Source organism: Amphibalanus amphitrite, unplaced genomic scaffold (genome assembly GCF_019059575.1).
Source record: "Amphibalanus amphitrite isolate SeventyFive unplaced genomic scaffold, NRLGWU_Aamphi_draft 000371F_arrow, whole genome shotgun sequence".
Classification (NCBI taxonomy): Eukaryota; Metazoa; Arthropoda; class Thecostraca; order Balanomorpha; family Balanidae; genus Amphibalanus; species Amphibalanus amphitrite.
Window position 1 is genome coordinate 338234 of NW_024881865.1, and position 22153 is coordinate 360386.

The window sequence follows — 22153 nt, forward strand, 5'->3', positions numbered from 1 at the left end:
CCACCGTTAGATGAAGCACGCGTGACAAAGTTGTTTGTCATCTTCACGCACTGGGGGCTGCCCAAGAGATGACCTCAGATAGACGGCTTCTCGTGTCTCATCTCCACTAGTGCGTCGTGCTTGGGCGGAGCGGGCTGTTCTGTACCGTCACGCTTCACATTTATTTACTGCCGTTTGACGGACAGTTTTGTGATATCCAGGGCTAGCTGGGTATAATTTTCCCATCTTCATCATTCCATACCAACGTTGGCTGATCTTACATCGTTCTGTCACTGGGTCGTAACATTCGGTAGCTGCTTTCTTCGGCAGTCATAAACCTCTCTTTACCGAATTCAGGTGAATGCTTCTGATGACCATTGCCCTTTCTCCGGCTTGTAATCTGTCGTAGAGCTAAGCCAACTGTCTCCTGTCTTTGACACGGTTTATTCCTACGGAGTACGGACCTTCCGCAACCCTTTCCCTCCCTCCCATGAACCGCGGCCTTACACCCTACCTGCGTCAGTCGCCCGTCACTCCCGTCAGTGGCGACCTCACACCCGGAACACCTCGACCCTTCACACCGCACTTAACACGGGCCCACCGCCAGCTGACCGCCAACCGTGCATTAACAGTCACCCTTATGCAACGCCGCCGCGGCTTCATGCGCGCCGCGCCGCGACCCCGAACTATCGAAACGCGCCCGCACAGCGCCGCCCATGACCCCGGCTAGCAGAGGCGAGAGGCGCCGGTGCCTGATGAGCACCCCCGTGGATTTATGTGTGTGATCGGCGGCCTTGAAGCAGCCGCGGCCTTGGTCGTTGCGGGTGGTCGTTTGGGGGTTGAGTTGAGGAGTTCCGGTGGTTGGGAGGACTGGCCATTCCTGGGTTGGTTTGACAGAGTTAGGAGAGTCATGGTTGTCGGAAGTCATGAGTCGGGAGAGTCACGAGTCGCTGCCGAGTCGGTCAGTACGCTCCTCAGCTCTGCGGCGCCGCACAGCAGATGGTATCTGGCCGGCTTTCTCTGCCGACACTGATACGCCACGCGTGGGCCCGCTCACACTCACTCACCAGCGGCGACTTAATGATTAACCGTTAAGCAGATGTCCGGCAGAGGAGCTGCATAAACACCGCTCTCAGCGTGAGGCCGACCAGTGGGCCACTTTTTCTGTCGGCCCTGTTTTGACTCCATCTGCCCGCTCTCGGAGCAAGCGTGAAGCGGCTGATTTACATCTTTAATCGGGCACATAAACAAGAGCAAGTGATTGATGCAGCACTTTCGAACTGAGTGTATCAATTAATTAAGAAACAAAGCTCACTGACAGATGCTATTCTTATTTTTTACTACTTGTTTCTTGGGTTAATGTGCAGGCCTTGGTGTGAGAATATGAACGCTTCAACGAACACACAAAGCTGCAAGTTCATTCTATGTCAGCAGTATTTCGTGCCTCTTGGGTCTTGAAAATGTTGCTGACAAACCAGCATTAGCCATAAATCACAGGGTCTAATGCCGGCTATTTCTTGATAATTTATTGCACTTAATTTATCACAGTACCATAACTGACACTTTGAGTGACGATTTCCACACATAACTCAACCCCAACCAGGCGCCCGAATAAACTTTCTGCCGAAGACAATAAGGCGTGATACACGTCGCAGAAAAAAGATCATTTTCTTAACCAATCACAGCCGCTCGGCGCCTGTCGGCGTCACTCGTCACCGTCGTAGTTTTCCCTTTTCTCCGTCGATCGCGAGCGTCACTTTCGTGTCACCGGGCGGCCGGGTGGCCGGCTTTCCGTCACGCCGCTGTGACTAGGGACAACAGAGACGCGATGCCGCCCCCGTCATCTCCCCGGTCGGCCGCTGGGTCTCTCTCCTAGTCCGGTGTGTGGATGTGTCGGGACGTTATTCGTCGTTGTTCAATGATGAAGTATGTGAGGCATTATTTCCGGGTCTGATGATGCTGTTGCTGGTTATGGTAATCTCTGGACATACCGTTGATTGGTGTCTGTGACGGGCACATTTCTCTTGGGAACATCACTGAGCCGTATCTCCGTTAACGTCTTCATGACAATATTAAGCCATTATTCCCAGAAAGCCCAGCGTTGTTAAACTATCGTATAGAGATCGTAAACTTACGAGGATTCGGACTGTAAATTTGATATAACTCTATGGTATTTTTCATCATTTAGAGCTCTCCTGTTGACACCCCGTCATGTCACAGTGCTCTGCCATCCCCTGTATCACCTTTGCGTGTCTCCCGTCCAGCCGCGTGCCCGTATTACTCGCACGGGCCGGCCGAGGGGCGTCCATGTCGTGACGATGCCGTGTCTCAGTGTCGGCGCCCGTGCCTGTTCCGTGCCGCGGCCGGCCCGCGCCCGTGAGACCGTTTCCACGCCGGGTCAGCGCGGCGGCCGGACGGACTGACACGCAAAAACTGCGCCGACGACCCCGACAATGGCGGCGACAGAGGTGCTTGTGGAGGCGGTGGAAAGGATTGTGGGGTTGGGGTTTGCAAGCAAGACGGCAGTGGAGAGGGATGAACCAGTGTCCCGTTTGTGGAAAAGGAATCTGGGTGTGTATTTTATTTTGATCGCCATTTCGGTGGCTATGGAGTAGGGTGGCACTTAGTTTCGATTTTTTTAATTTCGACCGGGACGGGTAGCCATATTGTTCTACCTCACGAAAAAATGATCTGTATTAAATTTTATAAAAAAATATTTATATTTAGAGGTAGCTCAATGGGGTCATACTTGGTAGTTGGTACATATTGAGAAAACGTATATTGTGAACGGGGATTCCGGGCAGCAAACGCTGTTCTAGAATCCCTCGATGAGTGAGAGTTGAAGGATTGAATGAAAGCGCTCAGTTTTGACACAAGTGCATCAAACACCGACCTCAATGCAGGAGCCTGCACGATCATCAAGCAGCGGCTTGAGCAGGACTTGCTCCACCTGACTTGCCACGACATTTACGAGTTTGTTCTATACAGACATTTTCAGCCTGCCTCGGCCCGTCCAGCGGCCCGGACGTTGTTTTGTTTAAGCGCTTCCATAAAAAGTGGGCGTCTAGATAGAACGAAGTCATAAACCTTCAAAAACTGTGACATGTCCCACCTCTACAACCCGCGTGATGCTCTTGCACAGTTCGGTCGTATATCCTTGACCGCCAGCACTCACGCGACAACCGTGAGATGCTGGAGCTGGCCATCACTGTCCTCGGTGGTGCTCCGAAACGAGGTATGAAGATCGCTCGCCCCGATATGCTCCTTGTGTGCTGGTTGACCAATACCATTTACCCTATGAAGTTTTACCTCTTCCGAGCACAATCCCGGCTCACTACGTCTAAGAAGAGCCTCCAACAAATCGTGACCTTTGTGGTAACAACGTAGTTTTCGGCTCGATTCAATGCACCGCTTCTGGCGTCTGCACCAGCGCAAGATCTCGACTTCCTCAAGTCCTTCCTGGAGTACGAATTGGACGAATTGGTGTTCGAATTGGTGTCCAAGACGATAACCATTGCCTTCAGCCGTCACTCTAAATGAGAGGCTGGTCGCCCTCAACTTCTAATGAAGGAGATAACGATCGCTGCTACTAAACGTGAGATGGCTGCATCGTTACGAGAGGAGAGGGCCGAGTACCCCCCCCCCCCCGTCGAGCCCACGTTGAACTTACTATAACTTCAGTCTCTAGCAAGTCCACGGCAGACTTCGTCATATCACAACTGGCTTCACAAGCTTCTTCAGCATCCTCGGTATGGATACCGACTTCCTCTTGAAGGATCTGATTCCTTGGGGGGTCATTGGTCAAGCCATTCTACAACGCCGCCATGCGCAACATGAGGTCTCTTCACGCCTCTACGACTTCGCGGAACGAGGCTTTTTGTTGATGGCCAGGAAATCGATCTGAACCCCACGAAGGATAAAGACTAACAGCAGCTCCTCTTATAGGTCGTCGAGGAGCAAAGACGCAAGCATTCTGACATACGCAAGGCGATCGTAACTTCTAAGTAGGCAAGACTAGCCGACGAATGATGTGTACAAGTGTTGGCTGATTACGGATGATACCGCTTTCTCTTTTCATGGAGTTATGCAGTACAGGGTGTAACGAAATTATCCGGACATCTTTCTTTGCGCTGTACTTAAGAAGCAAGACAATCTGATATTTTCTCTTTTGAATTATTATATAGCCACCTTTCATAAGAGCGCAGGTACAAATTTCTGGAGCATTCCAGCCACTGGGTTTTCCAGCACAGTGGGTTTCATGTAGAGCAGCGCCTTACTAACCTGTGCCCACAGTTGGGCGGCGCTGGTGGCGGGTGTCCCCTCATTCATCTCCTGCTGGACAGTAGTCCATAAGATATCGATGGAATTGGGATGGGAACTATTTCCAAGCCACAGCCCGTTAGCCCAGAAGAAAAATAGGTCCTCTCGGCATCGCTTCTCATTCTGCTAGGGACTTGAAGGTGGTGCGCCGCCCCGCATGAAGACTGCGCGGCTTGAATCAGGCATCAGTACGCGTTCAGAAACCGAGCCCTCCTGTGCCGTCTGGTTGAGTGGCTCCAACAAATCGCTAGCCAGGATGTTGCGCAGGTAATACTCGTCACTGATGTGGTTCTCTGTGGCGTCATGAACAGCTTGAATATTGCACAGCAGCTGAACATGCTCCAGATCTGGATTTTGACCGGATGCTTGACGCCGGCGACGGCCGGCATGTTCGAGCTGCTGGCAGCCCACACATGGCCGATTTGACGGTTCAACGGACATCGCAGCTCGAACAGCTTCCCATCCGACCAGGCCACCTCATTCATGTCTTACTTCGACCAGTGGACACGCCCTGGCCTGAGGGCAAAGGTGGTGGACTGGTTGTTTTCCCGTCAATTTTATTGTCTTTTTCAGTTTGAAGGGCAGTAAAACCAAGCTAAAGGGCGGAAAACGGTGAATGATGATGTGGGTCCTCTTATTATCTGCCTTGGTAATAATTCGAGTCAGTTTGCGGATTAATTGGTGCCGTTTCCTTGTCGCTATCTTGACAACTTTCCTCACCACTTGGCAAAGGGCGGCCTTTGCGATCGAGGCCGGGCTGAGTCTGCCACCAAGTCCCAGCTTATTACGCCTGAGGCAGATGTGCTACTGGCTGCTGCTGATGTCCAGCTGCTGACAGACCAGCTTCTGGCTCATGCCACCATGCCACCAACACGTAGCCTTACTACGAAACGAGAGACTGTACTCCCTTCTCTCCACTGCCTTAAAACGAAAACTATCAAATGAACCCGTCGGCGACTCGACTCTTACTCAGAGCACGAGTCATTTCGCAAGGTCAGGTCACTGCTGAGTTGAGAGCAGATACCAGAGGTATGCATTCATCCAATTTTCCAGCTTCTAACATTAAAAACGAAACTTTGCGAGCAGATATGGCGAAAAAATAGATGTCCGGATAATTTCGTTACACCCTGTAAGTTATGCATACCTTCAAAAGAATTATGTGCCTCATATGTACCTATATATCTGAGCTTTAGGTGCTGAAACGTTTCGATAAAGTCTTGGCAGCGTCCAATGTCATTGTGAGAACATCAGAAAAACACGTGGAAATTAAAATTTCGGCAAAGTTGTGTTTTTCACAAAAATGTGAACTTTGACCTGGTTGAGCTACCTCTAAATAAACATATTTTCCAAAAATACTTTACACACAACGTTTTCTCGGGTGGTAGAACAGATTGGCTGCCCGTCCTCTTGAAAATTCTCAAAACGAAATTTTAGCCCCGTTTTAGTGCCACCCTATGGAGCCAGCAAAAACATTTTAATAAAATGAATGTTGTTAATAATTTGTTGGATATTCATCATTTTGCCAGCTTATCACTTGTATGTCGTAAATACATACAGCATGCTGTCAACACATGGCGCTCTGGGTCCAGTCTCCGGGGGACCGGTGACTGGATAATAGCGGCCCGATGACGAGGCCCTCGTTCTCGAAAGTAAACTAATCGTTCTGAAATGAGCGGCCCTCGGCGGTGGCAGTGGCCCGCTCCACTTCACTGCCAGCTCCCAGCGCGTGGTGCGGCGACGGAGGCACGTTTTAGCGAGGCTCATACTGGCACCATGAGACCCCGACTACCGACCCTGACACCGGCGACGTGTGTTCGGACCGTACTTCCGCACAGGAGAGGAACGCGGATAGAGTGAAGAGATGTGATTTGGGCCAGGGAAGCCGCGCTGGCGAAGAATGAGTCGGAGATGAGCCCAGGTCAGAGGTCAGGGGTCGGAGGTCAGTAGGTCATGTCAGCCGCCCTGTCCCACCGCTCGGCTATGAGCTGTATAGACATAATCAAACCACCGCGGATCAGTCATAGAGCTGCACAATCAAGCTGTCTGTATCCTACATGCTACAGACTGAATGCGGCGGGGAGGTAGGTGAACTCTCTTCCTGGACCTTCTCTCCTTCCTTTTGTCGTGCTCCTGGTCCGTGTCTGGCCCATCTGCGCTGCGCAGAACCTCCATCCGCCAGATGTTTGGAATGTATATGAAGTCCCACGCAGCTGACGGGCTGAAGTATCGCCACACGACTGATCCCGGTTTCCGAGCCGCCACACCATCATTTCCACACCGTTTGGTTAATTATTTACACCAGTATAACGCCTTTTGGGGCGACTAACGGAGCGAGCGAGAGGGTGGGCCTTGCACGTGCGAAATTGCGAGGGGGTACCTCCAACTAACTTGTGCACGGCACCCTACTAACCGGTCTCTAGCGACGTGCCAAATTTGGGCACAATCGGCCCAGCCGTTCTCGAGATCTGGAAGCGGCACCCTGCACGTGCGCACGTGCAAAATGGGTCCCAACTGACTTGTGCACGGCACCCTACTAACCGGTCCCTAACTGTGTACCAAATTTGAGCGCAATCGGTCGAGCCGTTCTCGAGATCTGGAAACGACCCCTGCACGTGCGCACGCGCAGCAGCACCCCAACTCTGGCACATGGATATGCAGTGCCTAGTGGGTGCCTACCTACATGCCAACTTTCAGCGAAATCGGCCAAGTAGTTACCGAGATATTGCAACAATTACAAAACTGACACCTCTTCGTTTTGCACGTGGCACGTGCATAAGGGGTCACCCACATGCATCAGGAATAGTCCAATACTTGGTAAAAGGAATGAAGCTACCCTACAAAAATTACCGCGTGTAAATCGGTCAAGTGGTTGCTGAGATATAAGCCTCGCAAAAGCGTGACCACGGCCGGCCGGCCGGCCGGCCGGCCGCTCATACTCAGAAATTTCCGTTAATCTAAGGAAAGACTACGCTCGCTTCGCTCGCTCCGTAAACAGAAAATACAGCCGAACTGACAGCCGAGGTCATTTGCATAGATAAAATGCAAACTCGCGTGCTGTAAACAAGTGGATGCCGCCCGATTGTACAGGCAAATTAGCGGCATCTTTCTGTTTATCGGGAACTTCATACGAGGTTACGAGGCTTCCATGACAGTTACGCTACGTTTCACTACATACTGGAATGTTTGATGTTCATATTTTACGGTAATTTATTCTCAAATATCGGTATCAGACCCTGCTTCTATCCTCGTATATCGTTGCTTGTACCTAGCCGTAAGACCTTTTCGTTACCAAACGAAATGTATGTATGATGTGAAATGTCGGCCGCCTCCGCTCCTCACAATGCATGCAGTTTCGACCCGGTGGCCTTTCGATTTACCGTGTCGCCTCCCCATTCCACCTTCATGGCGCAATTCCGGTGCACCGTGTTCGTCACAGCGTCACAGACGGCGTAATCGGCGCAGGGGAGCGCCACGACCGCCTAATCGGCGTCGTTTATGTCGGCTTTACTGGCGGCTGGCGGCGACTAACGGGTTCAGGAGCCGACTGACGACTGCCGCGGTCGACTGTCTTCGTTCTTTAACCTGGAGAGGTCACTGGCTGCTGAGCTTGACTCCTGAAAGTCCATCTGCCGTTCGGGAGTGGGAGCTACAGTCTGAGCGCGGATGTGCACTGTGCAGTCCTCATGAAGATAGGCCACTGAGGCCTATATCTGGTTAGCGCCCGGTGGTGCTTCGCAGTCTCCGATGTTAGTGTTTGCGTAGCGTTGCAGTCTCTCAGAACTCGCGCTCCCACTGTGGCCTACGCCGGTTTCTGAACCAGGGAAGCTGACCCGACTGGCAATCTCCTAGAGATAGCGTACCACAATACACCCACACGTCCGCAGCAGTGGCGCCGGTCCGGTATTTTACCCGACATGCGCCGTTGCACACAGCCACAGTTATCTATGATGGTCGGAGAGTACTCCAGCACGGCCTATATTTCTTAAAGGCTGCATTCAAGTCATCTGCAGGATCTAGGGTCCACACCGCACTGTGCTACTGGTCGCAGCCTTGAGTGATAACATCTCGGGGCCGAGTGGCACAATTGATACGGCTTTGTTGCCGAGGTCTATCTTAATTGTTTATGCAAATATTGCCTTCAACGCTGGAAAACAATCAAGAGAATATAGTGCAGACGATGGTTGACTGCTTCTGAATCAAACCAGGAAGCGTCGTAAACTAACTATGTTGATAGAGTTAAAAAGAAAGTGGTATACTGTATATTGTCGCCGAAAGTGTGTGGTGTCTGTTGATATATCGCCGTGTTTGCCTTTGTCCTGACACTGTCCCAGTTCCTCTATCGCTGGTCTCAGTGCCATGACCCACTCCTACCAGGCTGGTTCCTGACTCTACAAACAATGCCCGCTGACCCTGCCCGAATCACTACGGGGTTAACGATTCGCAAACGACGCCGCCGCCCCCGCCTTTCTCCGCGGCCCGTCGCCGGTGACCCGGGGTCACGACCCGACCCCGGGTCACGGCGCGCTGTCGACACCGACAGCCCTTTGACCCCTGACCGGAGCCGACGGCGTGTCGTAAGGCAGACCTTACTTAGCGTTCCCGCTCGCTCCGGTGTATTGCCCAGCCCTTCCCTGCGACCTGTTGGCTAAACGGCTCCACGCGATGTGAGCGGTGTAGAATGGTGCTGGTGTTGTTGGTGCAACTGGCAGTTGTGCTGCTGGTGCCGTTACAGGTGGTGCTGCTCCCGGTGTCAGTGTTACCGGTGCCGCTACTGGTGCTGATGCCGGTGTCAGTAGTGCACGTTGCAGCCTACCGGTTGTCTCTACGGCTCCTTACCTGTCATTCCGCGTAGGAGGGTGTTCTGCAGCTCAGAGGTCACCTCTCCCTTCGGTCACCCCTGTGGCCGTGGGCTGCGCTTCCACCGGGCCCACGCCGTGTCCAAGAGGTGACGTCACTGTCTTGGTGACGTCACCGAGTTTCGGGGGCGGCAGCGCGCCGCGCTGTGAGCTCCAGTCGGTGGCGGCGGCAGCGGCAGACGGCAGCGGCGGCGGCGGGTGGCGAGCTCGACGGCAGTGGACGGCGCCTACCCCCGCGGCATGTGTCTCCCGGGGAAACTGTGTCTCCGTCTCGCGAAGATATTTGTCTTCTGAAGAAAGTGTCTCTGTCTCGCGAAGACGGTATCTCTGTCCCTCGGAGACGGTGTTGCCGTTTCTTGGAAACGTTAAAGACAGTATTCGTTGATCAGCAAAGACTGAAATCTCCGTCTGCGAAGACAGAAGCCTGACTTACGGAGACGGCCTGTCTCTCGGGACAGTGTCTGACTCGCGGAGGCGTTGTCTCCGTCTGTGAAGACGGTTGCTCTGGTCTCTCGGAGACACTCGACCTCCCCAGGCCGCTCGGCGGGCCGTCTATTCACCGTGTCTCGCTGACCGCGTCATGACCATGCTGTGGCTGAGTGGCAGCGGTGAGATGACCGTGGTTCGCAGTCACAGGAACGAGCGAATGTTCTACGCGTGCAACCCGAACGTCACCGTCACCCGGGCGCCCAGTCTGCGCATACAGGTGCTCCAGGTATGGCGGAAAGGGTCCGGCGGGAAGGGTTATGGGCGACTACGGGTACGGCAGAAGGAGTGGGGAGATATACAGGCATAGGAGGAGGGATTTGGCGAGGACAGTGGGGTTTGAAACAACCCATTTATCCGATGGAACCAGTACTCCCTGCTCAGAACCCTTGTTTTTGTGACTGGTTCTCTCTTAGAAGACTCGATGCTTCTTAGTTCCGTTCCTTGACTAGTGACTACACTTGCCTTACCAGCAGCACCATTGAACTGTTTCATGATTGAGGAGTTGACAATCGCGTACCTCACAGAGGCTGTGTGGTACGGAGTGATTCAGCAGTGAAGTGTGGGCTTCGGGAGTTTCCCCTCATTAGGAGCACGCCCTGAAAGTTTTATTACGCCTATTTTGGTCCGTCTCGAGGCCACAAAACTGTTATTACTGCGGCTCATTGTCATTCACTATGGGTTGGGCTCGTTTCTTTCAGACACAGTTGGAATTAGGGATTACTGATCTTTTATTTGTGCTGTTTTGATGTTCTGTTGCCTGTATTATTTTTAATGAATTAACGATTGACAGAACAAAATGAAATGTTGCAAATCGGTACACTGGCTTCTTTCAAATTTATTAGAATAAGCATGTCATGGCAACTGGCATTGCATTATTAATTAATTTTTCTTTCAACAGCACCTGGCAACCACTAGCGCTGGCCGAAGTTTGCCTGCTTGGAGCCTACCAACCTCCTTGAATGGACGCGCTGTTTTTACCTTTTTCCATTCGCCTGCAGTCCATTTCAGGCTGCACTGATCCCCAACATTACCTATCGGTGTACACCACCGTGATGGCTTTGGCACGCGGAAACTTATACCTACTGATGTCCAGGTTCCAGGTGTCTGGGATGTCCCCGATTTAGACTCCGTGTCCGTGCCTTCTTCTTTGCTGTTTCTGGCTGCGTTCCCACGCCCCGGCGGTTGTCATTTGTGCTGTGCCAGCCTCATTTGGCGGATCTGGCCATTGTATTGACGCCGGCGGCCATTATGGCTGGCCTCCTACACACAGTCCTGGCCTCATATCCGGCCGAGTGGTGGCTTCACACGGCGGACTTGAAGAGGAAAGCGTGCCAGGCGATGTGGCGCACGGTACAGCGGGCAGGTGAACAGGTGTGGGCAGGATGGTGGCCAGGGCAGACGGCAGAAAAGCAGACAGAATAGCCGGCAGGATAGCTGTCAGAAAAGTTGTTAGGATAAGCGGTAGGATGGCATAGCAGGTAAAAAGTTGGCGGTGTAGTAAACCTAATAGCTGGTAAGAATTGCTGACAGGATTACTGGCGCTGCCGGTCGATCAGTCCCGTCGTGTTTTGTTCTATGCGATTAGATATCCATCGGCATAGTATCACGGCTGCCCAAGACCTTGGTAGGGGCACAACATTAGAAGACTACATTCAGGTTCATATGTATAACCCCGGACTTATTGCTTACAGTGAACAACCTCCGCATCTCGGTTCTGCAACCACAGCGGACACGAAGCTTTAACCCCGCCATTGACCTCGCTCGTGGACCAGAGCACTTCACACTCGTCACGGTTCAGTGCCGGGGCCGACGGCGCAATGGCCCCGAGTCCTGCCCCGTGGTCCGGCGCCTGTCCTTGTATGGCCAGCCGACCGACACACCCCTCTCTCCCACGTGACCGTCGAGGCAGTGTGTGCCGGGGGGCGACTGGCGGTCGTGGCACGGCCGGGCCGTCTGAAGGGCACGCCCCGAGTCGCCAGGGACAACTTCTGTTTCCAGGGACACTCTCCAGGGGCTGTTTCCAGGGGCTTTCGCTGTTTTTAGGGAAGCTCTCTTGCCTCGGTGAGACTTCCTTAGGGACGGCATTTGATGCCGTGGACACCTTCTGTCTCCTGGGCACTCTGTACCCAGCGACTCTGTCTCTAAGCCCTAAGGTACGCCCTTTGGCCTCTACCCTTAGAAACACTCCACATCAGTCGTACCGCCCTCCTGGTATCCAGTTCCACACACGCCTGGCCCGTCCCGAGCTCGGGGGGCGGCGGCCGCCGGTCGTGGGCGGCACTGGGTGGAGCCCTTCTCTCCAAACACGGTCGTCAATCAGGACTGTCTTCAGTGCCGGCCCAGCTGCGAGCCGGCTGACAGCGCGCCGTACCGTCATCGGCACAGTCCTGTCTCGATCGGACAGTCATCCCGAGTTAGGGCCGTCGCCGTGTCATCCTGGCCCGTGCTCGCTCTGTTGTCGCGTCCGCCCGCCCCCGAGCCCGCAGTCCGGGTCGCTCGGCGCTGTATCAGGGTCATCGATGTCCGTTATCTTGACACGATGCTCCGTGGCGTGCTTGCTCTGCGTCGCTCCTGACGCGTGACACGGCAGTTCTCACCGCGAGCGATAAACAGATCTGACATCTTATCCGTGAGCATCTCTGGAACCCGGACACGCCAGGCGCGGCAGACAGCACGTCGCTGCGTCAGCTCAGTCTGAGACTCGCCGGCATACCGGGCATGAGGAGCGGTTTTTCGGCCCGCTCAGGTCAGCCCGGCACCGCTCCTCTGACCGACTACGTGCTGTGGTGGCGCCGGTGTGAGCCGGGCCGTGGCCGCTGCCCCGTGAGTTGGTAGCTGGCGGTTCTGACCGCGACCGGTGACCGCTGCGGGATCTGGGGCGACGCGCGGCTCCAGTGCTCTGCTAGATATATGTAGTTAGGGAAGCTTCTCCACTTCACAAAACTAGGCTGAGAGATTTATAACGCAGCTACCACAGAATCCTGATAAAAACGCAGCTTGAATTCGCCGTGAATACTAATTTATGTCTTATGGGATTGTTCATGGCGAGCAGAGTATGATGCGGTTGCATAATAAAGCCATTATTGCAACGCAGTGTGCACCTGCGTGAACCGCAGCGCTGTGGGAAGCCACAGCAGCGGCGGCATTTGTGGAACATGTGACCCGACATAGTCGCCGCTGCCGGGAGGTATTTGGGCCGTAACACATTTGCGATTCGTGTCGTTTTTGTTGTGATACGAGCTGCCGACTGTTGTGACGCTGGGTGTACCGTTGACGAGAGGTCGTTACTCTTGCCGTAATGCTTTTGTCGCTATATGACTGACTGGAGTGTCTTCTTTACAGGCCGAGCTGAGGGGTGTGCTGCTGAAGAGACGAGCGGACGACTCTGACGATGACCCCGGTCTGCCGCACTCTCCTTCATCTCCGTCCACGCCGCCGGCGACGTCACGACACCAGGCAGAGCTCAAGGTAAGAGAGATACACGGCACCAGGCAGAGCTCAAGGTAGGAGAGACGTCCGGGCACTAGAGTCTGTCCCCAGCCCCAGGCAGAGCTCAGGGTATGAGAGACATCCCGGCACTAGAGTCTGCCCTCGACACTAGGCAGAGCGCAAGGTTAGATACTTGGTTTCAGCGTAATGTCACCATCATCAGAAGAAGCACGAGCTGGGCTTTTGTTCTGGCGTCAGCTGATCTGTTTTGGCTGAAGATTGGTGGTAACTTTCAGTGAAACGTCTTGGATGGACGAACGGATAAGTCGGACGGTATTACCATATTTGTTAGCTTTGTTTGACATGATACGCATGGTCGAGCTTTGTACTCGCTTTCATCTAACTTCTCTACTGAAGTGTTTTACCGAAGCGATGACTGACTGATTTCCTACCGAGCACTTTGTCCACTTCAGGCAGAATTCAAACGGAAACTTTCACCGGTTGGTTATTTCGTTGACAAATAGCCACATGACCGTTTTGTAGGTCCGTCCTGGAACTACGAGTTTGCCCTCAATTCGCCATTGGGGACCAATCGCTTTCAGTCGTGCGTTGCAGTACTGATCGGTGTGTGGATGTTTTTGGTACAATTGTAGTGCTCGTTTATATTTTAGAATAAAATACTGTATACGACGGCACAGATATGATGATGATCATTTGCAAACCGAATGGAGATCGGCACGATACCAGAAACTCTCAGTCTGACTCTCATTCCTCAACAAACTGCGGTCCCGTAACGGGCTATGTGAACAATCACCGCCGCCTATTTATGCTATGCGGATGATTCCCTCCCGCGGCCCATTGTCGGCGTGTGTTGAGGCGGAACTGAGAGCCCCGGGGGCGGACTAGGCGGCCCGTCCGCTACGCTCCGTCGCCCGCGGTCGCTACCGACAGCGAGGGCCGACAGGGCGACACGCCGAGTCTATTCTACGGCGCGAGTGGCCTCCGAATGGACCTCTCTTTTGTCGGATATGCCATGTTCCCCGTAATGATGCGCCGTGGAATAATGCATAGTACTACTTACCGATAAGAATCGCTGCCTTTTACCGGCTGGAAGTTGTAATTGGTTGTAATGGCAGGTCACATTGAGTGTCGACATCGGAAGGACTTTTCTTCCCGGATGGATAAATTGTCGCGGTGGCGTCGTTACTCTGTGCATGACAAAGTTCCAGGAGTTGTTGTTTGCGTTCCTTCTGAGGCATGTGAAACAGGACATTTTAGAAGCGAAACTTCTCACTGTGAATGATGACCCATCGGCGACTTTCCTTGTCAAACAATTCGCTGTGACGTTAGTTGGTTGATGTTTGAAAAGAACTGACAACCCCTTTGTCCGGCAAATGTTGTGGCGTAATTGTATTTCTAGCAGTGCATGCAGGCTTTCGATGCTGACAGCTTTTTTGACAGTTTGTGATCTCGTTATTCAGAGTTCACCCGTCACCAGAATTCACCAGGACACACCCGTACCGCTTTCAAATACCGAAACAAAAAATTTCCTTATTTTTTAAAGAAATAGCCATTTACCGTTTTCATCAGCTCGATATATAAAGTCTGTGGCTCGATGAATGTCATTCAACCGTTCAGTAACTTTCGTCTGGCTTCCCCTACCCAACCGTTTCGTCTGTGTGTCTACCCACATGCCTTTGTGCCCAGCGTGTGACCCCCGTCCCCGCTGACCTCGCCTCCTCCCGTGTGCCGTCAGGGTCAGAGCGGCAAGTCTGGTGGCTCGTGCAGTGACGGCTCGCTGCTCTCCATGTACAGCAGCGGCACGTGCACAGACGACGACATATTCGGGCCGCTCTCCAAACACCCGTCCCGGGCGTCACTGGGCAGGGATGCAGGTCAGTGCGGGACCCCTCCCCTTACATCTCGGACCGCTGCCCAAACACCCGTCCCGGGCGTCCCTGGGCAGGGACACAGGTCAGTGCGGAACCCCTCCCCCTACATCTCGGACCGCTGCACAAACACCCGTCCCGGGCGTCACTGGGCAGGGATGCAGGTCAGTGTCGTTACACCTTCGGGCCTCAACTCTCGTACAGAGTGTCACTGAGTAGTGGGCAGGGACACAGGTTAGTGTCCTTACATCCTCGGGCCGCTGTACAAACACCCGTCCCGGGCGTCACTGGGCAGGGACACAGGTCAGTGCAGGGCGTCACTGGGCAGGGACACAGGTCAGTGCAGGGCATCACTGGGCAGGGACACAGGTCAGTACAGGGCGTTACGGGGCAGGGACACAGGTCAGTACAGGGCGTCACTGGGCAGGGACACAGGTCAGTACAGGGCGTTACGGGGCAGGGACTCAGGTCATTACAGCGGCCTTTCCTCGGGCCTCTCTACAGACACCCGTGTGATGTCTCACTGAGCAGTGGTAGGTCACAATTATGTAGCGCCGTACCCTTTCTTATCCCCTCACAAGCCGACATAATCCAGGTCATGTGGGCCTCTCCCTCCCAGACTGACACGATCGACTAACACGACCCAGAAGAATGACGAATTGTACCTCTTACGTACCGATTCGATCCGGGTCATTGACAACCCTTCCCCCTCAGTCTCTAAAAGCTCTCCCCATCATAAATTAATTCGATCCTTGTTAATGGTTGATGGTGGGCCTTATATCCGCCCTAAAACTGATCCGACCCAGCCCCTAGAAACTGCCGAACCCTCTCCTAGCGACCCCGCATCCCCATGTGGACCGTTAGTCCGTTACCAGGTGCTGGTGTGGGAATAAAAACCAACCCGTGCATTTTGTGGGCGCCGGTCTGGGACCGCTTCCAGAAGCCGTATGCTCAGATAGTGTCGGTTCTGTCACAGTGTCAGATAGTGTCGGTACTGAATGCAGCGGTAAACAGGCAGGCCCACTGATCGACTGATGGGCGGACTACCGTGAGTCATCATCGTTGTCCGCTACTGAAGGACGGTAGCTCGGAGCTGACAGTATCGGACCAGGCAATGCCGTGCATTATTGAACGAACATAATATTGATTTTATGTTGCATGGACTCCTGTGTTTTGTTGTGCAAGTCCGTCAACCTCATTAACGCCTTCCCCTCACTCTATTACCACCCTCTCCTGCTTTTTATGCATTAGGCCGATATACGAGTATTTAACTATTCCATAAATGTGACGCTATTTCACACATCCCCCTCCTCCTTCCCCAGGTGACGGTCTGGACCTGGAGACGACGGCCGCTCTCAGTCACTCGGCCGCCAAACACCGGATAGCCGTGCGGCCGCGGCGCACCCACGGAGCCCCCCGTCAGAGACGGTCACGAGCTCCGACTGGGCCGGCGGCGACCGGCCTGCCACCTACCGTCGAGGAGGAGAGTCCGCCGGCGACGCCCACCGCTAAAACAGCAGGTAGGAGGGGACGGGAGGAGAGGGGAGGGGACTGAGATGGACAGGGAGGGGAGGGGAAGGGAGTGAGGTGGACGGTTAAGGCTTGTTATCAGGGACTTCTCTGTGACTGTCCGCATAGTGTTCGAGCTGGACAGTCAGCAGCAACTGGTCATGTGGAAAGTGGCAGAACCTTGTCCGTGAGGACGTACACGGGCTTGCGACTTGTCAATGTAGTTGCGACTTGCGAGTCTGGTCTTCGGACCGCTGCAGCCTGTCTTTTCAGGTTATTTAATGACCTCGCCATTCCCTTATACCACGAAATGACCATCCTTTGGCCTTAAGCACGCTTATTTCTCTCTGAAAATTTCACCATTTCAAGTGTTTGCCGCGCATATTGAGGTCAACGTACGCTCTTTGACGGAATATTGAATGCGGCATTCATTCCCAGCGACAGCGGCCGTCTGGCTATAGTCTGGATATAGTCAGTGTTGTGAATCGATCGCCTTAAGCCCGCTCAATGGCTGTCTCATTTTCACCTGGCCGTCCTGCCAGGTGACCCACAGAGCCATTGAGTGCCGTTCGGTACGGCTGGGTTGCTACGAGAAATCGAACATACCAGGGCGTTGATGGGTCGGCTTTGTAGCGCTATTCGCTGTGTCGGCGTTCGCTGGCGCCACGCTGCGGCCATGCATCAAAACGCACCGGCTCGCCTGTCGGCTCTGAGTAATCGTTTGTCCGTGTTCCAGTTTCATCGCCGACGCGCCCGGTCGGCAGCTCACCGCTGCGTCTGAGCCCGGAGCGGACGCGCCGCGCGCCCTCTGCCAGTCCCAGCCGCAGCCAGTCGATACGCACCGGCTCACCAGAGGTCTCTGCTGCTGCGCCCGTGACCGTCCGACCCACCCAGGTGAAACGCTCCAAGTCGAGCGTGGCCGACGGTCGGATCAGGGACGTGTCGCCGCGCAAGTTTTGGTCACGGGATCCGCCCCCGTCTGCTGTTCCGACGACGACGACAACAACGACGACAGTGTTGATGGAGGAGGATAGGAAGACCGACAAGGCAGAGACGTTCTTTAGCCGCATCTTCGGCTCTCGGCGTAGTGGTAGGAAGAAGAAGGATGACCGCAGTCTGAGCCCGGAGACGGTAATTGAGCCGGTCCCGGCTCCGGTTCCGACCCCGGCTCTGGCTCCGACCCCTGCCCCTGCCCCAGTGCCAGTACCGTCCCGTCGTCCGCCGACAGCTCGACACCGCTCCCATTTCGGCGGCGGCGGAGAGCACCGCGGCTCGCCAGCGTCAGCAATGCACGCGGATATCATCCGGCCGCCTTCGACGAGCACGAACAGAGCCGCCGAGCTGGCCGAGCCGCGACCGGCAGAGTTTGTTCGAGCCTCTGAGCCTCCCCGGCCGGCGGAGCCGCCGTCGCGCGGGGCTGAGGTGCCGCGCGCGGTGGACCTGCTGCGATCCGCTGAGGCTAGTCGGTCCACAGAGCCTGTAAGGCCCGTCTCCGAGATGCCTCGGCCTACCGAGCCTGTCCGTACCGAGGTACCCCGACCTCCCGCCGACGCGCTGCGCCGCGGCCCTGCCTTCCTGGCCGATGTGCGCGCTGAGGTGGCGGCTCTTGCGGGCGGTGACCGGGGAGACGACTCGGTCACCGTGTCACCTCAGGTGCTGCGCCGTCACCGAGCGTCCGCCGCCGCTGCCGTCGGCCGGCCGCCGGAGTCTCCTCGCGTCCGGCCGCGCCTGGTCGGCCTGACCGCCTACCAGCAGCGTCTGGCACATATGCAGCGCTCACCGAGCCCCGAGCCGGTGACCGGACCCGCCGCACGTCGCTCCTTTAGCTGTGAGAATGTTGGGGAGGAGGATGCTGGCAGCAGGGGCGGCTCGGGTATGGCGCTGGACAGGGTGCTCGGTTTCATCAAATCTACCTCGGCCGCAGCGACAGCGGAGCGACAGCCGGTGAGATCAGAGGTCGCAGAAGGTCGCGCAGGCAGTGAGGAATCGGAGGCTGCTCCCAGCGCCCCTGTGCGGCCCGCCGGACGCAGGGAGAGCACTGGCTCACCGGGTGCCGGGCCAAAGTCGCTCGACTCGTCCCTGTTTAGTTCGACCGCCGAGCCGCCGTCAGCGGCGCCGTCTAAAGCCGTCTCTGTCGAGAGCGTACAGAGCGGCGGTCAGGAGCGGACGGCCCGCGGCGCTGCGCAGAAACCGGTGCCAGAGTTTCTGCGGGTCCAGCTGCACAAGGTGGACGGTCACCAGCGTGACTCTGCGCCGCCCGCGGTTGCCGAGCGCCGTGACTCCGGCCGTGACTCTGGCCGTAACTCGGGTCGAAACTCAGCCGAGCGCGAGTCATCCTCGTCACCGGCTGTCAGTGAGGAGTCACCGCCCGTGTTGCGTCGGCCGGTGTCTGCCGCGCGGCAGGGCTCGCCCGAGCTGCGCCGTCGGCCGTCACAGGCGCGCTCCCGCGGCTCGGGCAGCGACGCCGAGCCGCCGGTGGTGCTGCGACCCAAGACGGCGCCGGCCTCCGAGGACTCTGAGCTACTGAAGGTGTTCAAGCGCCGCTCGCTCAAGAGCCGCGACCCTGAGGACCTACCGGCCGTGGTGGCCGCTGAGCCGGCGCCGGCAGCGAGTCGCGCAGGGGACGGCGAACAGAAGACCTCCCGGCCGGCCGGCGGTGACGAGAAGGAGAACGAGCAGCCCCGAGACGAAGCAGAGGAGACGGTGGTGTGTGCCTCAGTACCGGCCAGTCCGCCGCGGCGACCGCTGCCGGCCGGTCGGACCGGGCCCGCCGAGGAGTCTGAGCCGCCGCGGCGTGTCTCCATCGGTCGGAGAGACAGCGAGGCGGGACGGCGCGCCTCGGGACAGGAGGACGAGGCCGCCCGGCCGGCCGGCTGGCTTAAACAGGCCGTCAGAGAGCGCCGCGAACAGCGGGAGCAGCGCGAGCAGAAACACGTGCGCCCCGCTGCGGCGCCCAAGGAGCTCCTTATTGAGGTGAGTAGCTGTACTCTGGGCTGTGGAGGTGGGGATGAACGGGTTTCAAAGCTGCGGGGTTCCTCTGGGTTAAGCTGAGTCCCTATTTTGGACGGGAGCGGAGTAATGGGATGCTTAATTTTGTTGCAACGACACTGCAATCAATTCAGTTTGCGTTTGATTGCGATTTTCCGAAGATATTTGCTCTAAGAAGGTCAGCGCTCTGATGTGTTGCTGACGTGACACTACCCTGTTTCAGTCCGACTCGGGATCGTCGGGTCGCTCGGCGGGGCCCTCTCGCAGCTCGCGAGTGCTCGAGATGGCCAACACGTTCCAGAAGCTGCAAACTACCTGAGCGGACCGCCGACGGACCGTCGTGGACCTCAGTGGACCAGCTCGGACCGTCCGGCGCCGACCACAGCGCCGGCCTACCAATCAAATGTGGCGGCCTTCGCCGTGCCGTTGTGAAATCCAAAGACTACGCTGTGCAGTGGCGCTGGCCGGCGGGCCGGTCGGTTTTCCATTTAGCACGGGGTGCGTCTTCCGTGCGGTTCGCCACGTTTTTCCGTATATTTACGCCGCATAAGAGGCTCGTGCGTCAGCTGGGAGGGCGCCTTCAGCAGTCAAAGCCGCGGGGCGCTGACTGGTACCGAGTGAAAGTGCTTGATTTGAGCTGTGTGATTCGAACGTGTGCCGAGCATAAGATCACCACTATTCTTGTATATGTATTTTCGGAAATACCGCTACGCTCGCGAGCTGAGTCTAGTGCCAGGTATTCGAAGCGCATCTAAGCAAGATCATACCGTTGTGATGATGCTTTAGGGCCGTGAAGAGAATCCGTGTGGAGACTGCACTATTTTGGAGACGTGTGAGGCACGCTTTAGTCGTGTCCCGTTAGCCAGGATGGAGCGGATGCTTAGTTTTTGGGCAATGTACTACGCTGTGATCAATATACTATGTAAATAAATTAGCACGAGGTGCCGCCGATGCTTTTTCGCCCGTGCGAGATCACCACGGGTGGTGGAATCCGCTGTCCATAGCTGATCAGCGTTAGATCCAACGTTTTGGAAAGGCGTGGACCCGCTAGCCCACCACGAAGACGTTGTACTTATTGCGTGGGCTGCGCAATGCAGAATCGTGCATGAAGAAGGCTGGATCGAATCCCACCAAGTGGTCTGTTATCGTAAGCTGTGTGGAATCACTGACGATTTCGAGTGCGGCATCTTACGAATGACGCCATTTAATTGGTTGGGGGATGTAAGCAGTCTTTCCTTTCCTTGTGAAAATCGAGTCATCTCCAATGCCTCATGTAAATGATAGGGTCTTTTTCCAATCCAAGCCTGGATGTCGCAGTACTGGCAATCAGAGGGACGCCCACCTATTCTCCACTAATGGTGCTAAGCCTTGGCGCTCGTCTCAAAAAGCTGGCTCACCGGTCGCCGACACGCACACACACCCTCAGACAGTCTCGACTAGGGCCTCCCGCCTCCCAAATACGCCGACACAGGTCGTTACGATGTAAATATGTATTGCACGCCACGCACGCCAACCAGTGGACATGAAGCACCGCAAGGTGTCCCCCAGTGATGGGGGGGGGGGGGCAGACGGGGACGGGAGGAAGGCACTCTGGTCAGGTGTGTTCAGGCTGTGATTGGTGGAAGGCTAGTGAGCAGACGCGGTCGAAGATGTCAGTCGGAAAATGTAGATGGATCGAGGTAGACCAATCAGTTGGAAATCCAAAGGTACTCTGAGGATGGTCGGTTCCAGTTTGGTAAACTTGGCACTAGTGGTGCATCATGTGGACTTTTCATTTTTTACAAAAAATGATGCGCTTGTGCATGGGTATGATGTCCAATGTTAATAATTAGGTGTGTCATGTGATGGAGCACAAGTAAAGAATTCCGAAAACACCTAACTATCAAAACTCAACAAGTCATCTTCAATGTCGATTGAAGAAAATAACAATGGAAACTTTAAGACCGTTTGCAACTTCACGGTACTTCTGTGGTAAGGCACACACTTTCAAACACGAGCTCAACGACGATAAGTGCAGCATCTCTCACGACCTGGAATGTTCGGAGCGCCTCGGGGCCGCCGGCTCGACTGGTCTGCCCGAGCGGCCCGGCTCCCGGGAATGTCGCACGCTCTTCTGTCGCGGCTGCTGGCGACGGCATAATCTTTGTACAGATCCACCTCTGCGCGAACCATGTAGGTGGCGCCCGCGACGCGACCATCATGTGTAAGTGGCGCTCGGATCGAGGCCCACGGACGGCGGCGATGCATGCGAGTCGAATGCGTAGTCGATGAGAATGGAAGACTAGATGGCCGCGTATTCAGCCGCGTCCCGTGTGACCTGCGAAGTAGCGGACAGTTTAGCGCGTCAGTACAGAAATGCACACTGCACATAGCCCATTACAAAGAAATCGATGAATTAGCAAGGTTTTAATTCGACGTATGAGCAGCTTGAGTCAACGTTTCGTACGGCGGTAGTTGACCAAGCAGATAGCGTGCCAGTCCTTACCTGATGCATTGTTGCGCCTAAGTAGCTTGCATTACTTTGGATTTTCTACTTCTTGCTTCTCATCCTTGATCTGAAAGAAAACATCGATTGTCAACACCACACCAATAGCCGAAGCCATATATAAAACACACGACACACGTCGACCGAAATCCCTCCCTCAACATTCACATCAGCTCTATAATACAACCCTGCGATTAGCACTCCCAACT

General features: G+C 55.2%; 2 protein-coding genes across 6 annotated transcripts in view; one reads left to right on the forward strand and one right to left on the reverse strand.

Annotated features, from left to right (window-relative positions):
- LOC122389782 (serine/arginine repetitive matrix protein 2-like) overlaps positions 1-20405 on the forward strand; it is a 70229-nt gene extending 49824 nt beyond the window's left edge. For 3 of the 4 annotated variants that reach the window (XM_043382171.1, XM_043382174.1, XM_043382173.1), the window contains 5 exons: positions 12987-13112; positions 14830-14968; positions 16285-16482; positions 17208-19444; positions 19683-20405. In XM_043382171.1, coding sequence (XP_043238106.1) covers positions 12987-13112; positions 14830-14968; positions 16285-16482; positions 17208-19444; positions 19683-19778 — 2796 coding nt within the window. In that variant the 3' untranslated portion in view covers positions 19779-20405. Of the gene's footprint in view, positions 1-9473; positions 9871-12986; positions 13113-14829; positions 14969-16284; positions 16483-17207; positions 19445-19682 lie in introns of those variants that run through there. The other variant, XM_043382172.1, reaches the window with a different exon arrangement.
- Positions 20406-20934: 529 nt separating this feature from the next.
- LOC122389774 (cyclic AMP-dependent transcription factor ATF-6 beta-like) overlaps positions 20935-22153 on the reverse strand; it is a 63339-nt gene continuing 62120 nt past the window's right edge. For both annotated transcript variants that reach the window (XM_043382134.1, XM_043382135.1), the window contains 2 exons: positions 21945-22014; positions 20935-21776 (listed from right to left, as the gene is read on the reverse strand). In XM_043382134.1, coding sequence (XP_043238069.1) covers positions 21976-22014 — 39 coding nt within the window. In that variant the 3' untranslated portion in view covers positions 20935-21776; positions 21945-21975. The remainder of the gene's footprint in view (positions 21777-21944; positions 22015-22153) is intronic.